The 19,024-nt window shown below is 47.7% G+C and overlaps 1 protein-coding gene across 5 annotated transcripts in view; it reads left to right on the top strand.

The window, feature by feature from the left end:
• The window catches only part of LOC135389823 (high-affinity choline transporter 1-like), an 88,618-nt gene that overhangs the window by 60,749 nt on the left and 8,845 nt on the right, over positions 1 to 19,024 (top strand). For 2 of the 5 annotated variants that reach the window (XM_064619853.1, XM_064619852.1), the window contains 5 exons: positions 9,591 to 9,698; positions 9,763 to 9,918; positions 10,542 to 10,690; positions 12,499 to 12,678; positions 15,646 to 15,775. In XM_064619853.1, the coding sequence (XP_064475923.1) occupies positions 9,599 to 9,698; positions 9,763 to 9,918; positions 10,542 to 10,690; positions 12,499 to 12,678; positions 15,646 to 15,775 (715 nt within the window). In that variant the 5' untranslated portion in view covers positions 9,591 to 9,598. Of the gene's footprint in view, positions 1 to 7,419; positions 7,449 to 7,536; positions 7,818 to 9,590; positions 9,699 to 9,762; positions 9,919 to 10,541; positions 10,691 to 12,498; positions 12,679 to 15,645; positions 15,776 to 19,024 lie in introns of those variants that run through there. The other 3 variants (XM_064619850.1, XM_064619851.1, XM_064619854.1) reach the window with 3 other exon arrangements.

The following is a 19,024-nucleotide window of genomic DNA, read 5'->3' as shown; positions in this document are numbered from 1 at the left end:
CAAATACTGTGCATAGCTTTCGTTGGGTCTGCGGTTATACGTGGAGGACTCCATATTTCTATTTAAAAAAAAAAGGTTGACTTGGCAATTTTCGAAGTTCAATTGAAAAAAAATTTTTTTCACGTAATTAAATATTCTCCAATGCCTTCCTCGATGGTGGCAAAAGTTTCCAGAAGGTAATTGCCGAAAGTCCCACAGTCGTCCGGCGAGTACGTCGCCAGTTGGAATTTTTTATCACTCTATAGGTAAAACATCCTGTATATAGATAAAATGGTTAAAAAGCAAGCGAGCTGGTGGCTAAGATCCATGACGAAAACCCGAGACTGGGAAAAAGACGAAAAACAGACGACACAACACAAAGTCTCAAAAAAGACTTTGTGTTGTGTCGTCTGTTTTTCGTCTTTTTCTCAGTCTCGGGTTTTCGTCATGGATCCTGTATATGTACGCTCGTATGTTAGAATGAGCGCTGTCGCGAATACGTATATTTTTGGCCAGACCCATTCTGCAGAGAAAAGCGCGCGGCTGCTGTGAACGCTTTGCTGCTTGCTAAGTCAGTGGAGGATTTGTGCAGTGACGTCACGTTTGGTCACGTGACTCGGGAAAACATAGTGTCCCACCGGAGTTATACTGTAGGAGGGCATGTTGCGAGCTGTTGCAGTGTGCACGCAATTACGAGCGCATATTGTAAAAACACACGCTGTTGGCCCATTCGGCCCGCAGAATGACGCCTGTCACGCAATCCCCATGTTTCCCCGAGTCACGTGGCTCAAAGGATGCACGTGACGTCATCTGCACGAGCCTCACTAGCGAATTCGAAGTGGCGCGTGGAGAAGGCCATCACTTTTGGGGTGTTATAGCATGTAGCTGTTATGGGAAAACAAGAGAAGACTGTTTCCATATGGGAAGGCGTTCTTCTGTTGCAGGGGGAAAAAAGTATTTTCTCGACGGTATCGGGCAAACTGTTCAATACTTTTGCAGAAAGATAGAAAACCCAGCGAACCTGCGAGGAAATATGTCACGAGGAAGAGGCCTCCTTCACCTGGCAGAACATTCCCTGTTCGAAATATCGGCGCGGTTCTCTTCTTGAGCCTCCTCCCTTGAGTGTTCGATATTTGGTGCTATTCGAATAAGCCATTCGATTTACTGCATTCCGCATACTCTGACCTCTCGTTCTCTGAATACTCTGGATTGTGATTCTTTTTTTCTGAACATTCTCAACTCTGAATGCTCCGAATTTTATAGTTGGTACTCTCGTATATACTCTGAAGGTTGTTGTCTAAAATATTTTGTAGTCGTGCTTCACTGGATCATTCACATTACATATACACACTTTATATACACTTCCTCTCATTCTTCCTCACACTTTGTCCTTTTCACGCTCGTCACTTTCTTCACACCTTCGTTGGTGCCTTCACTTCGCTTATTTCCTTCCACTTACTCCTTCATTGCTACCTTCACGTTTTTCAAAACATCCATTCCGTCCTTCAAACCGTTCTTCTTCCCCACACTTGAACTTTTATTATTACTCATATTTAGCCGCTTAAACTTTGTTCGCTCCTCCACACTTCCATTCACATTTTCTTAACACTTCCTCTACAGGTTTTTTTTTTTTTTAATCCTTTCATACCGTCCTGCGCCCTGAATTTCCTCTTTTCTCCTTCCTCACGCTTTCTCCTTTGTGTTCCTCTAAACTGTCCCCGCGCCCTCGAGCTTCCTTCACACCTCCGCACTATATTCCCCCCTTCATGTTCCTTCACACCTTTACATTCATTGAAAATTTCGCATTCCTCCACAGCCGCTCACGCAACCAAACTCAACAGATTCACAATTTCTTCGCTCCTTTCCAGCTCCTTCAACACACATACGTTATGATGCCTTCAAACTTTTCTTCATTCTTCGGTGATACACGCCTTCCACACTTTTTACATGCCTTCCAACTCCTTTTCCCATCCTCCTACGTTACAAAACACGCAACCATCCTTCCATTGAAACTGGCAGACATTCTAAAATATACTCTCACTGCAAACCCGTGTCTCCTTACATCCCAGCCTCTCAAAGTTTTTATGGACTTCTTGCATCATTCCTTTCTAAAAATATTCTCCTATACACATCCCGACGCGGAATAGCCATCACACTGTTCCTTCATCATAAACCCTTTTCGCGATACATGCTTCAATAAAGGGCTCAGACAGTCACTCCCAGGGCACTCCTTCTTCTGCGTTCGCTCGAACGCGTTTGATGTCCCACGGTGTCATAACCTTCCGAACTTCTCTGGGTCGAAGGAATTCTGCGCGAGCATTTGTATGTCAGTTAGAAAGGAAAATAACTGGAGAAGGGGGTTGAAGGGGGAGCGGTATAAATAAATTTATCCGTGATTTTTTTTCGTTTTTGGCCGCGGCGGATTGTGCAGCAAATAACGCGCACTCTCGTGTAAGAAAGATCATCGAAGCTCGACCTCCGGTGAGAGAGAGAGATAGAGACATGCCCTCTAGAAACCCCTCAACTCATTCTAAGAGCCCGTAAGAGAATGAGGGATGTTGACGTCACACGGTCACGTACATACCCTTCGTCAATAATTTTTTTTTCTTCAAATTTTCTGTAACGGACGAGTTTTCTTCGGGAAGCGAGACCAGTGCTGCTGCTAGCTGCACGTTCATATGACGTCACTATGATCTGATGACGTCACGCCGGGAGATCGTGCCGGCCGGCATCCAAGATAACCGGGCTCCGCTCATGGCTGGTTTTTGGAGGGTGCATTTAGTAAATTAAATTGCGTAGCTTTGTTTTCTTTATTTTTTCGTGTTATCGCCGCGAAGCAACTGTAGCTGTGAGCGGCGTACAGACGTGGACAGATGGAGGGATGACAACAGGAAGGCGTCGGGGACACGGGGATTTAGTATACGTCCTGGCACGAAAATGCACGAAAATTTACAGTTTTGAATTTTGTCGCCTGAAAATTTTTGGCAATTTTTCCGGAGACCAGGAAAAAACCCGAAAGAAACTGTTTTTTTCCAAAAATTTATGTTTCTTTTGTGTGTTTTTTCGGGGCTTCGCGTCTCTACTTCTGTGGCCAATGCACGCAGGAGTTCTTGAAGACCCCATCCCCATTTTTTTCTTTATCACGTCGTCATCATCATCATCTCGAAGACCTACTTTTTCCTTTAGATTTCAATGGGGGAGGGGAGGGGGTTATGTTGGATGACCGTATTTCAGGTTACGCGACGTTTGATTGAGTTAGGTTGAAGTGAAATTCCGGAATGAATCTCCAATCTTGAGAAGCTCCGAACTTCGCGCTACCGACATCTTTATTCTCTTCCTGCTCGTCATTATCATCATGATCACGCTCATCAAAGCGAAAATAAATATTAATCGGGAGTATAGAATTACACTCAGTAAACCAAATCAACGCGTTTGATATTGTAATCTGTGCAGCATGGCGTTTCCCGTATGATGCGAAACTTCTGTAAAGTTAATTTTCTAATTTTGAGAAACGGGACGAGGACGCCCATGATCGCAACACCCGTCTGGCAACATTGTCGCTCCACGAGCGCTGCACATTGAGAATACAATAAGAATATTTTCGTTATGATATTGCTAGGTTCCAACATTCTTGCAGTGTGACCTTCCGGCATCCGTGCAGACATGAAGTCACGCAAAAACCCTCTTTTCTAAACGCTTCTAGATGCAGGGACGGTCCATTGCTTCCACCGACTCCACAACGGCTCCAAAGTCTCTGGGAAAATTTCATTTTTTAGCACTAGCGCCGACTTCATACATCAACCGGTCCCCGATGGCACGCAAAAAATGTAAATGGTCCGAAACGAGGTTGGGATTTTTGTTTCCGACGTCCCGGCAGGTAAATGCGACGGCTAAAAGCTTTCTGTCGCCATGTGCGATATGTCTCATACATATAGGTTTCGAAATGTACTGCCTCGTTTGACGAAATGCATTCCCGAAAACGGATGGGCTATATATATTGATGACGTACGAAAGCGCTTTGCACGCAATGATATGCATTATACGTTGATTAGGTGATAATATGCGTAGAATTAAGCCGGGCAAGAGCAGCGGAGACCTTATCAGACGTCGGAAACGAAATATATGTATACAAATTTTCAGCTTAGTCTCGGTTCACACTGTAGGAACGTCTAAAGAACGTTCGTAGAACGTCCCTAAAGGGACAGTTCTAGTATTTCCCGTGTTAGCGCCGCGAAGCGACTGTAGCTATGAGAGGGTAGCAGGAAAGAGTGGGGGGACAGGGAGTTAGTATATGTCCTGGGCAGACTTCAGAGGGAACTGTGCATACATTCGTCTAGAAAATCTGCCGGAAAACCCACGGAAAACCTCAGGTATGCAACCAACACCGTACCGTACTCTGTTCTTATCCTTTTTATCTTATAGGTTGGAAGGTTAGTAGGTGCAGATCGAGAACGATCTTGTAATTCCTTAAAGTCCCTACCAAAGTAGTAGTTAGCAATCACAGTATAGTTCACGAAGGCTCTTGAAAGAATGCACATTATAATGGTTGCTATTTATTTGCTTACGTATGTTTCTAATTACGAAACGTAATTACCTATCACGAAACTGTCCGTTGGAGGCTCCCATAGAGATGTATGTAAACGAAACCGGAAAAAGGCGAGCGGTGATGTCATTGGAGTGGCCTCAACCTCTGCTTCGCTTCTCAGAGCAATGGGGCTCCTCCTCTCTTTCCTTCCTCCCTTTGGGAATGTGCGTCCAGGGCCGACTTCTATGGGATCTATGCCGACATATGTCTGAAAGAGCCTGAGGAAAACCCAAGAAAAACATAATACAGATATACGCATCGTCACTCTCTGCCCTATAGAGCCACCATAAACAGATCACTCGGAGGGGATATGCGACATATGCCATATCGATTTCGGTTGCCCGAGCCCTTGGTGTCTTTCGAGATCAGAATGCGATAAATGCCAGCGAGTGTATAAGGTATCGTTTTGCGTCCCCAGAAAGGTCCCGAACGCATGGTGCGAACGAGGTGTCAGTGAATGGAGTACGGGAGAGGAGGTGTCTAAAGGTAACCACCAAGCAGCAGATGGGCGTTTATGATGCCGGTGTGAGGTTTAGCAGTTTGCTGCTCGTAAACTCCGCGCAAGAAGGGTGACAAATCACTCAATATTTTTAATTTGCTAGCCAAATTGCGGTAAAATGGCTCTGGGCAACATCTAGTGAGAAATACTGTAATTTCTTATTCGTCAGGCCACAGTGATCCATGTACCCGAGTATGCTTTGAAGCTCTTGATGGATACGTAGCCGACACGTAGTTGACCTTTTTTTTTTTAGACCCAGTGTTTTGCGCAGGCAATATAATTTTGCTGTCGCTATATGCGTGACTCTTTACCAAGAGTCATCACCCGAGTCCTCAGCAAGACGTCACCGAAAGTGATCACTTCCGACGAACGAAGTAGAGCATGTTAATGAGGGGCCGCTCACGCAACGAGAGATTTGAGCACCTGTCCATCAATGCCCTATCAATGCCGAACGGAGGATGTCGTGATCTCTACAAACGTTTCGAGAACCCAATTGAAAGCTCCATGACCTGGGCTTCGTGCTTGTCCCGAGGAGTACTCCGTTCTATAGCATGCAGAGTGGAGTTGTCCTCACGTTTAGGGACACGCCCAGAAAGCCAGATCATATCGGTCCACTATACACTATTGGCGTGCGATTACAAAATCGTTAATACCATAAATGTTAGAGATTGGGTCATAAAAGCAGAACCCCTAACGGGTTCAACCCATTTTCACTGTTTATTGGAGGGATTTATGGATTGTATAACGTATTTATATTCTATGTAACTCCTTTCTCATTCATTTTGAAAAACAAATGCCGCTATTGCCAAGTCCCTCCCCTTTGCTGTGGTTTCGCTAGGACAGTGGTTTTCTCATTTTGACCCTCTCATCTTTCTCTTTTCCCCCATTCTTATTTTCCTCTCTTCCAACTAGGAGGCCCCCGCCATACCTTCGGGTGGTACGGGGATCTCTTATACCCTAGCCAGACACCATTTCAAATGTCAATTGCGAGAAATGGCCTTCGGCCTCTCAAATGACCTTTGTTCGGGGGCGCCTGCCAGACAGGCGGGAAAGGAGTGCTCCTCAACTGGCTGCCCTCACCGGCTCCCTTTTTCGGTTTCGTTTTCCCTGTCTGCTGTGGAAATTTCAAGTTGGTCTTTGCGCCACAAATCAAGATGCAGAAGTCATATGCACTTCTCTAAATAGGATCTAAATACGTTTACACAGTTTCACTCCATTATCCGCATTTTATAGGTTTTCCTACATTCAGCTGCGAAGTTAGCGAGGGTACAATGGCATAACGCTGTTGTCGAGATTGCTCCTTTCTGCTCCTCAAATGTCGTTGGCGGCCTCCTTTCGCGTTGATGGTCATTTCTTAGAAAGGTCCTTTGAGCTGCCGTCTGACACGGCTGTCAGTGGTCATTTTTTGCAAATGAAAATTCCCCGAAGTCCTTCGAGCATGCCGTCTGACTGGGGTATTAGTCCACTTACTTCCTGCCCCACTCTCTATCACCCGCCGAAATCCTTCCTTCCTTTTCTGTCCCTATCTGTTTATTGGAGGGGCAAGTCATACTCGATCTGAGCAGATCTACGTTCGATCTACTGGATCTAGACTGTCTGACTAGTACGAGACAAAAAAAAATGTCCCCCCTGGACTTGTGGATGTGAAAGGACATTTTTTTTTTATACTGAAGGGGCAAACAAATGAAGAGAACAAAACTGAATTGAAGTTTCCCATCTGTCCAGACATGAAAAGCTCAAACTCGCATCAGAACAGAACATCAGTGCTCCGGGCCGGCAGGGGGCGGCAGAGGCGGGCGCCATACAATATGGAGGCGCCACCTGTCGTTCACATTGCGCAACGTTAGCAAACAATTGACGTAAGGATCTGTCGCAAAGGGCAGTGAATGCTGCTACGTTGTTGCCAGACATGCCAGGTAATTCATTTTAATATATTTCTTAATCTGCGGTTGGGAGTATGTATTTTGGTGGTGGTGGTGATGGTGAAAAGGTTCGCCGTTGTCGACCTCACAGAGGTGAGCAACGTCACAACTGACGCCCTGGGGGAGAATGTGCGTCCTGGGCCGACTTCTAAGGGAACTGTGTCGACACATCTCTGAAAGCGTTGGGAGTCCACAGTGCTATCCAGGCGAAGGCTTCAGTTGCTCAAGCCATAGCCAATACACACATGTGGGAGTCGTCGGTGTAGTACCGTAGTTCACTGGCGCCACCTAGGTTGTGCTGATTTCACTGACAATACGTCGCGACATTTTCTTCGTTTTCTACTTCTTCGTCTCCCTCGCAAAAGATGGCCGTGAGCCACTAAGGGAGATTGGCCAGGACGATTGGCTGGAACTACGTGTATGCTACCGTGATCATATGTAAGGACCTATAACAGCGTGACACGTATGTATGACGTATGTGCGAGCGTATATGAGTATGTATGTATTTGGGAATGTGTACAATATTTTCTATCTATCCTTGGGAAGAGAAGAAGGCGAAGAAGAAGACGAGGCTCAGAAGGGCACGTCGTCTCTGAACGCGTGCCTCAGTTGCATTCCGTCGATCGAACGATGAACACGTTAGGTGCCGCGTGCACTGTATTGTATTACGTGATGGTCACAGCAATAGGAGTGTGGGCTGCCCGAAAATATCACACGGAACCATTCCACATTGAGCGCAAGCGCAAGGAAAAAGCCGGCTTGGACTACGTCGTACGTCTGCTGCTGGTCAACCGCGAAATGACACTCGCATTGGGAACTGCTTCCTTGGTTGGTGAGTGATGGAAAGAAATGTTCATCTAGGAGCGGAACGGTTTGTCTGCAAGCTACCTTAGCAGAAAGCATAAAGGGCTTTTGTCTGTGGTGGGGTTCGTCTGTGGTCCAGGACTGCGGCGTAAGTGAACTTCACCGCGTAGCACGCTCCTAGCCAACAGTCATGTCTAATGATGGCGTTAGTTTTCCTGATTTGTTGAAAACAGAAGGCGTACGCCTTTTTCTGACAATTATGAACAGGATAAGGGTCGCAAAAAAGACTTACGCCTCCCGCTTTCAACAAGTCAGGGCAGATAACGCTATCATTCGAGGAGATGATTGGGCAGAAGCGTGCTATGCGGTGAAGTTCATTTTTAGAGTGCGGAGTAGCTGCCGTCGTTTTCTATTTTGGTAACGCCGGTTCCGTCTTCCGGGAACATTTGTCACCAAAACGGAAATGAGTAACAAAACGACGGCAGCTACTCCGCACTCTTAAAAATGAACTTCACCGCATAGCACGCTTCTGCCCAATCATCATCTCCAATGATATCGTTATCTGCCCCGACATGATGAAAACGGGAGGCGTAAGTCTATTTTGCGGCCCTTATGCTGTTCATAATTGTCGTAAAAAGGCGTCATTGATGTCATTTGGGTCAAAAGGGGTCAAAGGTCATTTGGAACTACCGCATTACTACCATCCAGAGACTGCGCGCGTGGAAAGTGGGACGAGGGTGGATCAGAGGGAGCTTTGGTGACGCTAATATGCGTTCAGGGCAGACATCCAACCGGAGGGTCTCGCGTAAATCCCGGGTTAACAGCAAAGTTTGCGCAAGGATTCGAACTTGCATCCGCTCCATCGTGCCGCTTGCCTCATCCCGAGGTTAGCGATTGAGCACCTAGGGGTGCTCAGGAGACTTTTATCCAGCACTGTTACAACATTGCATGGAACTGTCACTGCTTCTGATTTTACTGCTCTGACCTACTAACGCGGTATTATTAGATTACATTAAAAAGAGAAACACGTTAGATCCGATGGGGATCAGGGTTGGCTCTACTCTGATAATTGGAGTTTGTAAAAATGCAGGAAAAAAAAGCAACCGAAAACTGAATGAAAGATGAAAGAGGCCAGGACTGGGAAGGAAAAAAACCGGGAAGGAAAAGATAAATTGGCTGGAGAGATCAAAATTCAGCGGTACCATGTTGACACTGCTGTCACGTGCGCAACTACGATGTTGCCAAACGAAGTCTAATTGAAACATTGACGTAGAGCGATTGCGTATACCAATAACACTGGACTGAAGAACTGCTTAGGTGCTTGGCGTATTAAGGCACTATAAGGATAACATCTATTTTTTGCTGGTTTTGGTTTCAGACATTCAGTTGGTTTATCGAAAGTCGAATCCACGTCGCGACACACCTTGCCATGATTCTCTCTCTCCTGCGATAATGTTCCATGTAACATCCCGTCAGGGACACTATTCGGCCAATAACGGCCCTTGCGGTACATCATGGGGATGTACATGGGGATGGGGCTAGAGACGTCCATCTATGTAGCTCCAAAGGATGTCCACCTGAAATCCATTTCAGGACATGGACAATGGGATCTATTTTGGACATCCGCAGGAGATAGTGCTCTGTTTGGGTGACGTTGCCAAACCAAGTCTAATTGAAACATTGACCCACACTTGAGTAGTACACGCACGCATTCAGTCACAGTATAGCGGTGCTTCAGGCTTCGCTCTCAGTTTATCCTTCGCAATGATATTACTTTCTGACCACATTGTCGCCCTTTTAGCCACTTGGATGGGAGCCGGCTTGCTGTCACACCTAGCCACAGAAATGTTCGCTCGAGGACTCCTGTCTTGCTATGCTCCACTTTCCTACGCGATGGCCTTTGCACTCGGTAAGACATAAGAACTTGGATGTGGCGATGGTGCTACAACGATCGCATGGGTTCTGCTTTTCAGGCGGTTCCTTTTTCGCACACAAGCTCCATGAGACAGGTAGCACGACCGTGCTTGACCCTCTTCAACGGCGTTTCGGACAACGGCTGGTCATTGTCTACTTCATCCCTTGCCTGTGCGGAGAAGTACTGTGGTCCGCTGTCAGCTTATCTACGCTAGGTACGACGCTTTTAACGTAGTATAGTAGTCCAGCCTTGGCCTTTCATCGCGGGACTACTGAACGTCTGGTAAGGTTTGGCATCGAACCACCAGGCCATAGATAAGAAAGTTTCCGTATTGGTCGATATATATATATAGAGAGAGAACAAATAGGTTAATATATCAGACGGCTACGAAGTTGAATAAAATGAAATAATAAGACTTGGACTACAGATTACAGGAACGTTAAGAAAAACTAATTTATTTCATGGGCAATTTAACACATAGATTAAAAAAAGAATGGTCGACGTTTCGTCAGTGGCACTGTCTTTGTCCTGACGAAGACAGTGCCACTGTCGAAACGTCGACCATTCTTTTCTTAATCTATGTGTTAAATTGCCCATGAAATAAATTAGTTTTTGTTAACGTTCCTGTAATCTGTAGTCCAAGTCTTATTATTTCACTTTTATATATATATATATATATATATATATAGTTCTTGTTGTCCATTGCCCCAAATGGACTTATGATGATTCGCTCGACTGAAAGCTCGCCACTCGCTAGTTACGCTAGCTACGTCGGAGCTCTCGGCATTCGCAAGAAACACCAATCGTTTTACCTTTTAAACGGAACTTCTATTGCAGGATCCACCATGAATCTTATCATTGAAGTGAACGAAATAGTCTGCATCATAATCTCTTCGATAGTCACCCTATTTTATACGTCCCTCGGAGGATTGTACTCTATCATTTACACGGACCTTTTTCAAGTAGTCATCCTGTTAAGCGGCTTGGTGAGTAGACCTTCCTTCACTCGATGCGTTAAAGAGGCGCACACAACGTCGATTTTTGGCTGTGGCGGCTATTGCACGACAGATAACATGCGTTCTTGCACAATAATTATTATCGTAGTTGACCGGTAGAGTGCGCGAGGGTCTTAACTGCACACCTGTTCTGGAAACGCTTCAATGTCGTCGATGACCCCGTAAAATGGGTGACGCAGAGGGACTCAACAGATGTGCGCCGGGGTCATGGGCTGCTTCATGGCCGTAGCGAATGAGTTTTTAGTGTCAAATGAAAGCTCTCTGGTTATGGTTATGCCGCCGCGCCATTACGTCACCTTTGGCTCGTTACGTCACCGTTCCGGGGCGCGCCTAAAGGCCAACCTCCATGGAGCGAATGTACAGCGAAAAAAGCTGCGAACTTCGCTCGGTGCGGCGAACATGTGAGGTTCCGCCGGCGATCTGCCCATGCCAGATATTTTCGCCCAGCGTCCCGCGATTCCGGAAGCGCAAACTGCGGATGAACACGAGGCCGGCCAATCAGGGCGCTCTTCCGCTACGAATCTGCGCCAGCTACGCCGTCTATAGTCCATCATACGCTGTCTTGTCTGCACGTGGTCGTCTGCTCTCGTGAGACGTCGTCGTCTTGCCGCCTTCGTGCTACATGGGGTGCTGTCGCCTGCTCGCTGTCTCGCCGAGTGCGCTTCTGGAACGCCTGGCATTCTCTGCCAAGAAACACCTTTTCCTTTCGCAGTATCGAATATGCCTTTCGATGCGTTACTGGGCGCACTTTTTTAGACAGTTTTAGTTTAGATAGTTTAGTTTAGTTTAGACAGTGATTTAGTTGCAAAATTTGTGGCATTGAGTACATTTTTCGAGCAACTGATTTCACTAGCCTTGTCACTGTTGCCAGAGTACAAGGTGAAAGGCTAGTGAAATCAGTTGCTCGAAAAATGTACTCAATGTCACAAATTTTGCAGCTAAATCCAACAACTGTCTAAAAAAGTGCGCCCAGTAACGCATCGAAAGGCATATTCGATACTGCCAAACAGAAGAGATGTTTCTTGGCAGAGAATGCCTGGCGTTCCAGCGCCGCACTGGGCGAGACAGCGAGCAGACGTCCGACGCCGTCCGCTGGTCTTTCGTCCCATGGAGCTGGTGCCGGCGAACAACTGGCGGCGGGACGCGCGTTGCAGTATACCGCGCGAACTTCGTTACAAAAAAAAATTCGCTTCATGGAGGTTGGCCTTAAGAGGGCACGGTTCATGCCTCTCCGCATATGACGGATGTTCTGGGCGTTTTCGTGCATTGAATTGCACGAGATAAGGCATCAAGCGCCACTGATGGGCTGTGCGACAAATTAATCAGGGTTTCGAACAATCCTTGATGACATTTCACTGCCCCTCTAAGAAAGATACAGGAGACCACAGTTTCGATTCGATAACACAGCCAACCATTGTCAAACCGACGTACCTCCGGAACTGGAAGTTGTTACGACGTTGTCGTTCTTACTTTGCTTCAGTGTACACTCTTAAAAATGAACTTCACCGCATAGCACGCTCGTAGCCAACCATCATCTCGAGTGATATCGTTATCTGCCCTGATTTGCTGACAACGGGGGGCGTACGCCATTTTTGTGACGATTATAAACAGCATAAGTGTCACAAAAAAGGCGTACGCCCCCCGTTTTCAACAAATCAAGGCAGATAACGATATCATTTGAGATGATGGTTGGCTAGGAGCGTGCTATGTGGTGAAGTTCATTTTTAAGAGTGTAGGTACCATTTTATCCGCGCTCTGAACCAGAAAAACTTTTTCAGCTGCTGTCTCTCCCGTTCTGCCTCCACAATGCAGCTACCAGCGCAACGAACCACTACGGCAGCAGTTGGATTGGTACCGTCACCTCTGAAGACTTCTACCATAGAATCGATCGTTTCATCACAGTTGGCCTGGGAGGTATCTCCGTCCAGGTACTCCTAAACTGCCTCGTTGACGGCAAGGTCTGAATCTGGTGCAAATTACCATACGCATTTTGAAGCGTTACGGATGCGGTGTGGTGCAGCTGTTATGCCTGGTCCAAACTGCAACTTCATTCCGTTGCTATTACGGTACGGATTCATTGCGGAGGCGGTTGTCCTATATGTCAGGTTGTTCAGACATCATGCGTTCTTGATATACGGGAAACTCTCGTGCTTGGCCAATCACGAGTTCATTCCACGCCCTCATTCCACAGACAGCCATAAACGGGCAACAGTGACGTGGTTATTGAAGGGTTTCTATACGGCATACGGAGAAATTAGATCCTCTTCTTTTGCCAACGTGCTTTCAACGGAGATAGTCATATTGGCAAAGCAACGACGACAGCAGTGCAGTGATGCACTTGCACCGTGCGCCTGTGCGCTCATTGGTCGGCTTCACAGCTGGAGGTAACCCGTGGCGCATGGAGATGAGTCGAGCCCATAGGGATGACATAAATCCGCCATCTTTGTAACTACCCACAAGCGGGTGCTTTCTGCAAAAACCCCACCTTGTCCTGGTCGCACGTCATCGAGAACCACTTTGAGGTCATGTGACTTTGCCACGTACCGAACGAACGGACCTACACTCTTGAACTTCACCGCATAGCACGCTCCTAGCCAACCATCATCTCAAATGATATCGTTATCTGCCCTGGGGGCTTAATCGCTTCATGGTCGTTACGGTCGTTACAAGCTAACGAGTGGCGGGAAATTCAAACAGGTGGGCACGTCACACCTTGCGCGTGACGTGTACCACGGCCTTCACGCCTTTTTCACGGCCTTTTTAAATTTCCCGCACGCATTTTCGAATTTCCCGCCACTCGTTAGCTTGTAACGACCGTAACGACGATGAAGCGATTAAGCCCCCTGATTTGTTGAAAATGGGAGGCGTACGCCTTTTCTGTGACACAAAGCACGCCTTCGTTTTCCACCAAATCAGGGCAGAAAACGATATCATTTGAGATGATGGTTGGCTAGGAGCGTGCTATGCGGTGAAGTTCATTCTTAAGTGTGTACCGATGAATGTATTTTGGCAGCATTAACTATGGCGTGCCTCTTCCGCAACATGGTAGCCCATCGGTACATCGCATCGGCTCAGTAAGTCTGAACGCGTTGGCGTCATCACTGTCTTTGGATGTCGTCAACAGTACGAGGCGTTATGTGCAAAACTTGGCGCGTTTTACTATACGATATTATCGGATAAAAACCCGTGATATCACCGTGGTCGAAAGACGTCGCGCAGAAACCGCATTGTTTACAAACGGTTTGGCCGCCGATCACGGCCGCCGCTCTTGCAGTGCGTGTGCTTTTCACTTCGCCGTGCTTCGCCGCGCCGCGCCGCATCCGTAACGCATGAAAATTCAACAGTGTTATGCGTGGTTCACACTACAACTTCTCTCCGTTGCGGTTACGGTGCGTATCCAGTGCGGAGGCGGCTGTCGTACGACACGCTGTTCAGACATATGCGTTCTTGATACGTCAAACGCTTGTGGTTGACCAATCACGTCTCCACTCCACCACGTCTCTATTCCACAGGCAGCCATGAACGGGCAACGTGATGTGGTCGGCGAAACTTTGAGGTGTATTGAAGCGTATCTGCGTCATACAGAGCGCGTAAACTGGCCACTTGTTGTTTAAATGGCAGCAGCAGCGCTTCTGCTGAAAAGAAGGAAAAAACGTTGGAAAAGCACGCGACAGCACAACGGTGATGCGCTTGCGCGGAGCGCGTTCGCTCATTGGCAGCTGCATCTCCGCAGGTAGCCCGTACCGCATGGAGTTCGGTCGAGCTCAACTCTTGCGGTGCGTGTGCTTTTCGGAGTGTCGTGCTTCGTTGTCATGACAACCGTGTCGCGCCGCATCCGTAACGCATGAAAATGCAACAGTGTGAACCAAGCATTAGTATCGTATACCCATAACGCAGAGAAGTAGCAGTATAAACTACTGTAGTAACTGTCCACGGACACGGCAGAGAGCGCAGCAAAGCGCGTGCGGGAGTCGTGACGCCGCTTCCTCATTGTTGTGCACTGAGCATTGTGTACTTTCCTACGCGTCATAGTCAGCGATATACAGTTCCTATTGAATACACGGTCCACAGAAGCGATCCACAGGACACGCTCCCAGTTTGAGCTCTGACGTCAGAAGAGCTCTGCCTCTGATTTCCGGACTCGGCACTGATCGCGCCTATAAATGACATTTTGGGGTAAACATAAACAAGCCATCGCCACAACCCAGTGGCGTATCTAGAGCTACCTGCGCCCATGGCAACATGGTTAACATGATGTCCTTGGGGATGCGTTTTCGTGTTGTCCGCACTAGGTTTCACACTATAACCTCTCTAATGGCGGGTGCTTTAGATCATTTATGAATGTGCCAGGTTGAGTACCCGACCTGGCACATTCACATCCGACCACGTAATAGCGCCCCTGTTCACCTGGCGCCCATGGCACCTGTCGACACCTGCCACACCCTAGATACGCCACTGCCACAACCTCCTGTGCCACGAAGACTTCCGGACCTCCTTCGACTAAGGACGCTCAGAACCAGCCGCCATGCATCTTTCCTGATTTGAAAACGGGAGGCGCACTCTTTTTGTGGCAATTACCACAAATTTCCACAAAGCGGCGTATGCGAGCCTCTCTCTCTCCTCCAATCACAAGCGATATCTGTATCAATCGGCACAGTGGTTGGCGCAGACTGATTACTGTGAAGTCGGATGTAGTTTTGGCACCAAACCCGTATATTTTCAAAGTATATTTTCAGCGCGTTTATTACCCCCTTCACTCGGAATGCAGGTTCACAAACGGCAGGTACCAAAAAGTATTGAGGCAGGATGCCACAATTCCGTTAGCTATTTGCACGTGCGTCATAAAAGTTTAGTTATAAAGCAGTTCTCCTGCATGCTTTTCTTCAGGATACAGTAACCTGTTGTTAATTTTTTTTACCTTGCAGGATTATGTCCAAAGGGTACTGGCTTGTCCAGAAGCACAGGTTGCAGAGGCTATGTCGTACTCGGCGGCGTTTGGATGTATGATACTGGCAGTGCCAGCCATTATCATAGGGGGCTGTGCCAAAACTGCAAGTAAGTTATCTAGAACGCGTGGGTGGAAAGACAGGGATGTCACCGATATTTTAAATGCGATAACATTTCTTTAACGCACTTTTGAAGCCTCTCTGTGAAGCCGCGTGGCGTCAATTTGAGGGTGAGGGGTTCGGCCCTCTCACTCTCGTATACGCTCCCTCTCCCCCTCGTACATCGCGCCACCCCGGCTCTAAACAAAACGCTTAGTATCTGGTTGCACAGGGTTGGCATCCACGTTGTCCGGCAACAGAAGGAGGGGGGACAGGCGGTTACTATGCGTCCTGGGCCGACTTCAGGAGGAACTGTGCCGACATTCGTCAGGAAAGTCTTCAGAAAACCCGGGAAAAACCTCAGACAGCACAGCAGGTGACAGGATTCGAACTCGTGCCACCTCGCACTCTAAAAACAGAACTTCACTGCATAGCAAGCTGTGCGCCAACCATTGCCACGAATGATAGGGTTATCGCTCCTGATTCGAGGAGAGAGGAGGGCGTACGCCTTTTCGTGGCAATTATCATACTGTAGAAGTGTTTTTTTCCGCGTGGAAAATATTTTCGCGTTTTCGAACAAAGCTGGTTCAAGGAGTGATTCGCGAGAACTTAAATTCGTGACACAGGTTTCCGGGAATGCTTTGCTCTTGCCAATCGTGCCGCGGTCACTACTCGGGCATACTCTTTCTTCTTCTCACAGACATGGGAGGAAAAGCCCTGTACAATGGCCTTTAAGGCGGGGTCCCATAGCCTTGATTTGAGCAGCAGCAGCAGAGCAACAGCAGCGGAGCAGCAGAGCTGCAGCGACACGAGCGGTCCCATAGCACTGGGCGAGAGCAGCAGCGCTGCCGAGCTGCAGAAATTCCCTGCTGCTCTCGTATCCGAATTTTTGGTTGCTGTGCTGCCCTGTTGCTCTGCAGCCTGAGCAGCCGGTCTCGAAAGCCAATCAGGAGGCTGGTTGGTATTGTTTTCGTTCGACGGTGTTTAGGGTTTTAGGGTTAGGAGGGCGGTGAGTGACGGCAGAAGGTTTGTTTCTGGTTGTTCTGTGATTTGATTCTGAAAACCTGGATACGCTTGTGATTGCCAGTAGTTTGGAGCGAGTGTTCAATCATCGGGACTGCGTGAAGTGCGCTTTCAGGACATAATTCAGTTCATAAAGTTCAATAAAGTGTTCGACCGAACCTACGTGATACATATGTTGTGTATACCAGTTGTAGCTACATGTTCGCTTGTTTTCTGGAAAGTACTTCAAAACCCGTGACCTGATAACGTACAAGCAAATTACTTTCACGTCCATGCCGTGTGAAAACCAAACCGAACAAATTTCTTGTGGTCGGTATTCCAAGACCTTGCTAGGTGGTTGTAAATGAAACTGACCCTTGAAAAGGGTAGATGGAGATAGACAACGTTCAGACAACAAGAAAAGGTTTGATAGAGATAGATAATGAACCCATTCCTTGTGAAAACAGGCAGAAAGCAGTGAGTACTAGTAGAAGGGGCCTTTGTTTTCGTTAGACAGTTTTATTTCACTAAGAGCAACGTACGCATTTGACAGTCACCGTAAATCAAAATGTCGAATACTATAGTAACGAGGCAATATTTATACGACAAAATCCCGTAGAAGAATCTCCACATAACACAGCAAGGACTGTTCTGCACAGCACAGCAGTAGGACGAACCTACGTTGAATGTCATGAAACTGACCAGACCAAAACTGACTACACATCAACGAAGAGTCAGGTAATACGAGGCTCAGACCACCACCACACTCATCTCAAAGTTCACTTATGAGCTCCAAATCCACAATATATCTCTCACACAAACGCCTTTCACCTAGGATTGCGTTCCTAGGTGTGTGCACTAAAAGGCTTAGCCGCTGCGTACGCCTTCGGAATGTGCGAAATGTAAACAATGCCACAGTTGCCAACACGCTTTGTGTTTCCTAAGCCGCTGCTGCCGCTAATTCAAAACGAAGCTATGGGACGCCTCCAGCAGCAGAGCAGCGGCAGCAGAAAGCTGCTCTGCTGCCATGTTGCCGTGTTGCTGCTGCCGCACCGCTGCTGCTTTGCTGCTGCTGCTCGCATAAAGCTATGGGACCCGGCCCTTAGGGACCATGCAGAATGGCATACTACTGGCCCTGTGCAGGTCAGCCAATTTTCATTATTACTCAGGGCACTGAACAGTTCGGTTGAGATGTCGTACTATCATACAAGCTGGTTTTGAGACGGCGGGGAAAGGCATGTTTCGGCTTCGTGGTATAGATGTACAGTGCTGGACAAAAGTTTACGGAACGCGCGAGCGGCGTATATTCTCTGTGCAGAGACACCCTAGCGGCGAGCGGAAGCGGGCGAGTCCACTCGTTCAGAGGGATGAAAGAGTGCGCTTGTGGCGACCCACCGTGGTAGTAGTGGTAACTTTCCTTTTGAGTGTAACGAACGCCAAAATGGTTTCGTTTTCGGTCTACTGCACCGAGCGCGAGTGGCTATCGCGGGAAGGAAGTCTCTCCGCTATCGGAGAGATAACAGGGCGCTAAGATGAATTGAGGTGACAACGGGCTCGCAGTGCCTAGCTGTTTTTCTTTTTTTATTAGACAAAAACAGAAGAAAAGAGCGTACACCCTTGAACACACACACAAGAGGCAGGGGGAGACGATGTGTCTCAATACTTTGTCGGCCCCCTTTCGCAGCAATAACTGGGGCCATACGCACAGGAAGGGAAGCGTATAGCCGACGGACAAGGTCCACGTCTTCACGTAGCAAGGGCCACTCTGCGTCCTTGCTCCTTGTAGGCGTCTGTCTCTAGCTATTTAGTGACTCTAGCTCATCCTATTCTTCAGGCTGCCCCAGACGTTTTCGATGATGTTTAAGTCCGGGCTCTGCGCAGGCCATGTCAGCTGCATTACGCTGAGGCGTAAAAAAAGAAAAAAGCTAGGCACTGCAGCCCGTTGTCACCTCAATTCATCTTAGCGGCCTGTTATCTCTCCGATAGCGGAGGGACTTCCACTCGCGCTCGGTGCAGCAGACCGAAAACGAAGCCATTTTGGCGTTCGTTACACTCAAAAGCAAAGTTACCACTACTACCACGGTGGGTCGCCACAAGCGCACTCGTTCATCCCTCTGAACACGTGGACTCGCCCGCTTCCGCTCGCCGCTAGGGTGTCTCTGCCCAGAGAAAATACGCCGCTCGCGCGTTCCGTAAACTTTTGTCCAGCACTGTACAGTGCAATGCGTTTGTAGGAGTAACAAAAGCGTGATCAATT

Source organism: Ornithodoros turicata, chromosome 3 (genome assembly GCF_037126465.1).
Source record: "Ornithodoros turicata isolate Travis chromosome 3, ASM3712646v1, whole genome shotgun sequence".
In the NCBI taxonomy this organism is placed as follows: Eukaryota; Metazoa; Arthropoda; class Arachnida; order Ixodida; family Argasidae; genus Ornithodoros; species Ornithodoros turicata.
Note: the sequence above shows the minus strand (reverse complement) of the source record. Positions and strands in the feature narration are given on the sequence as shown.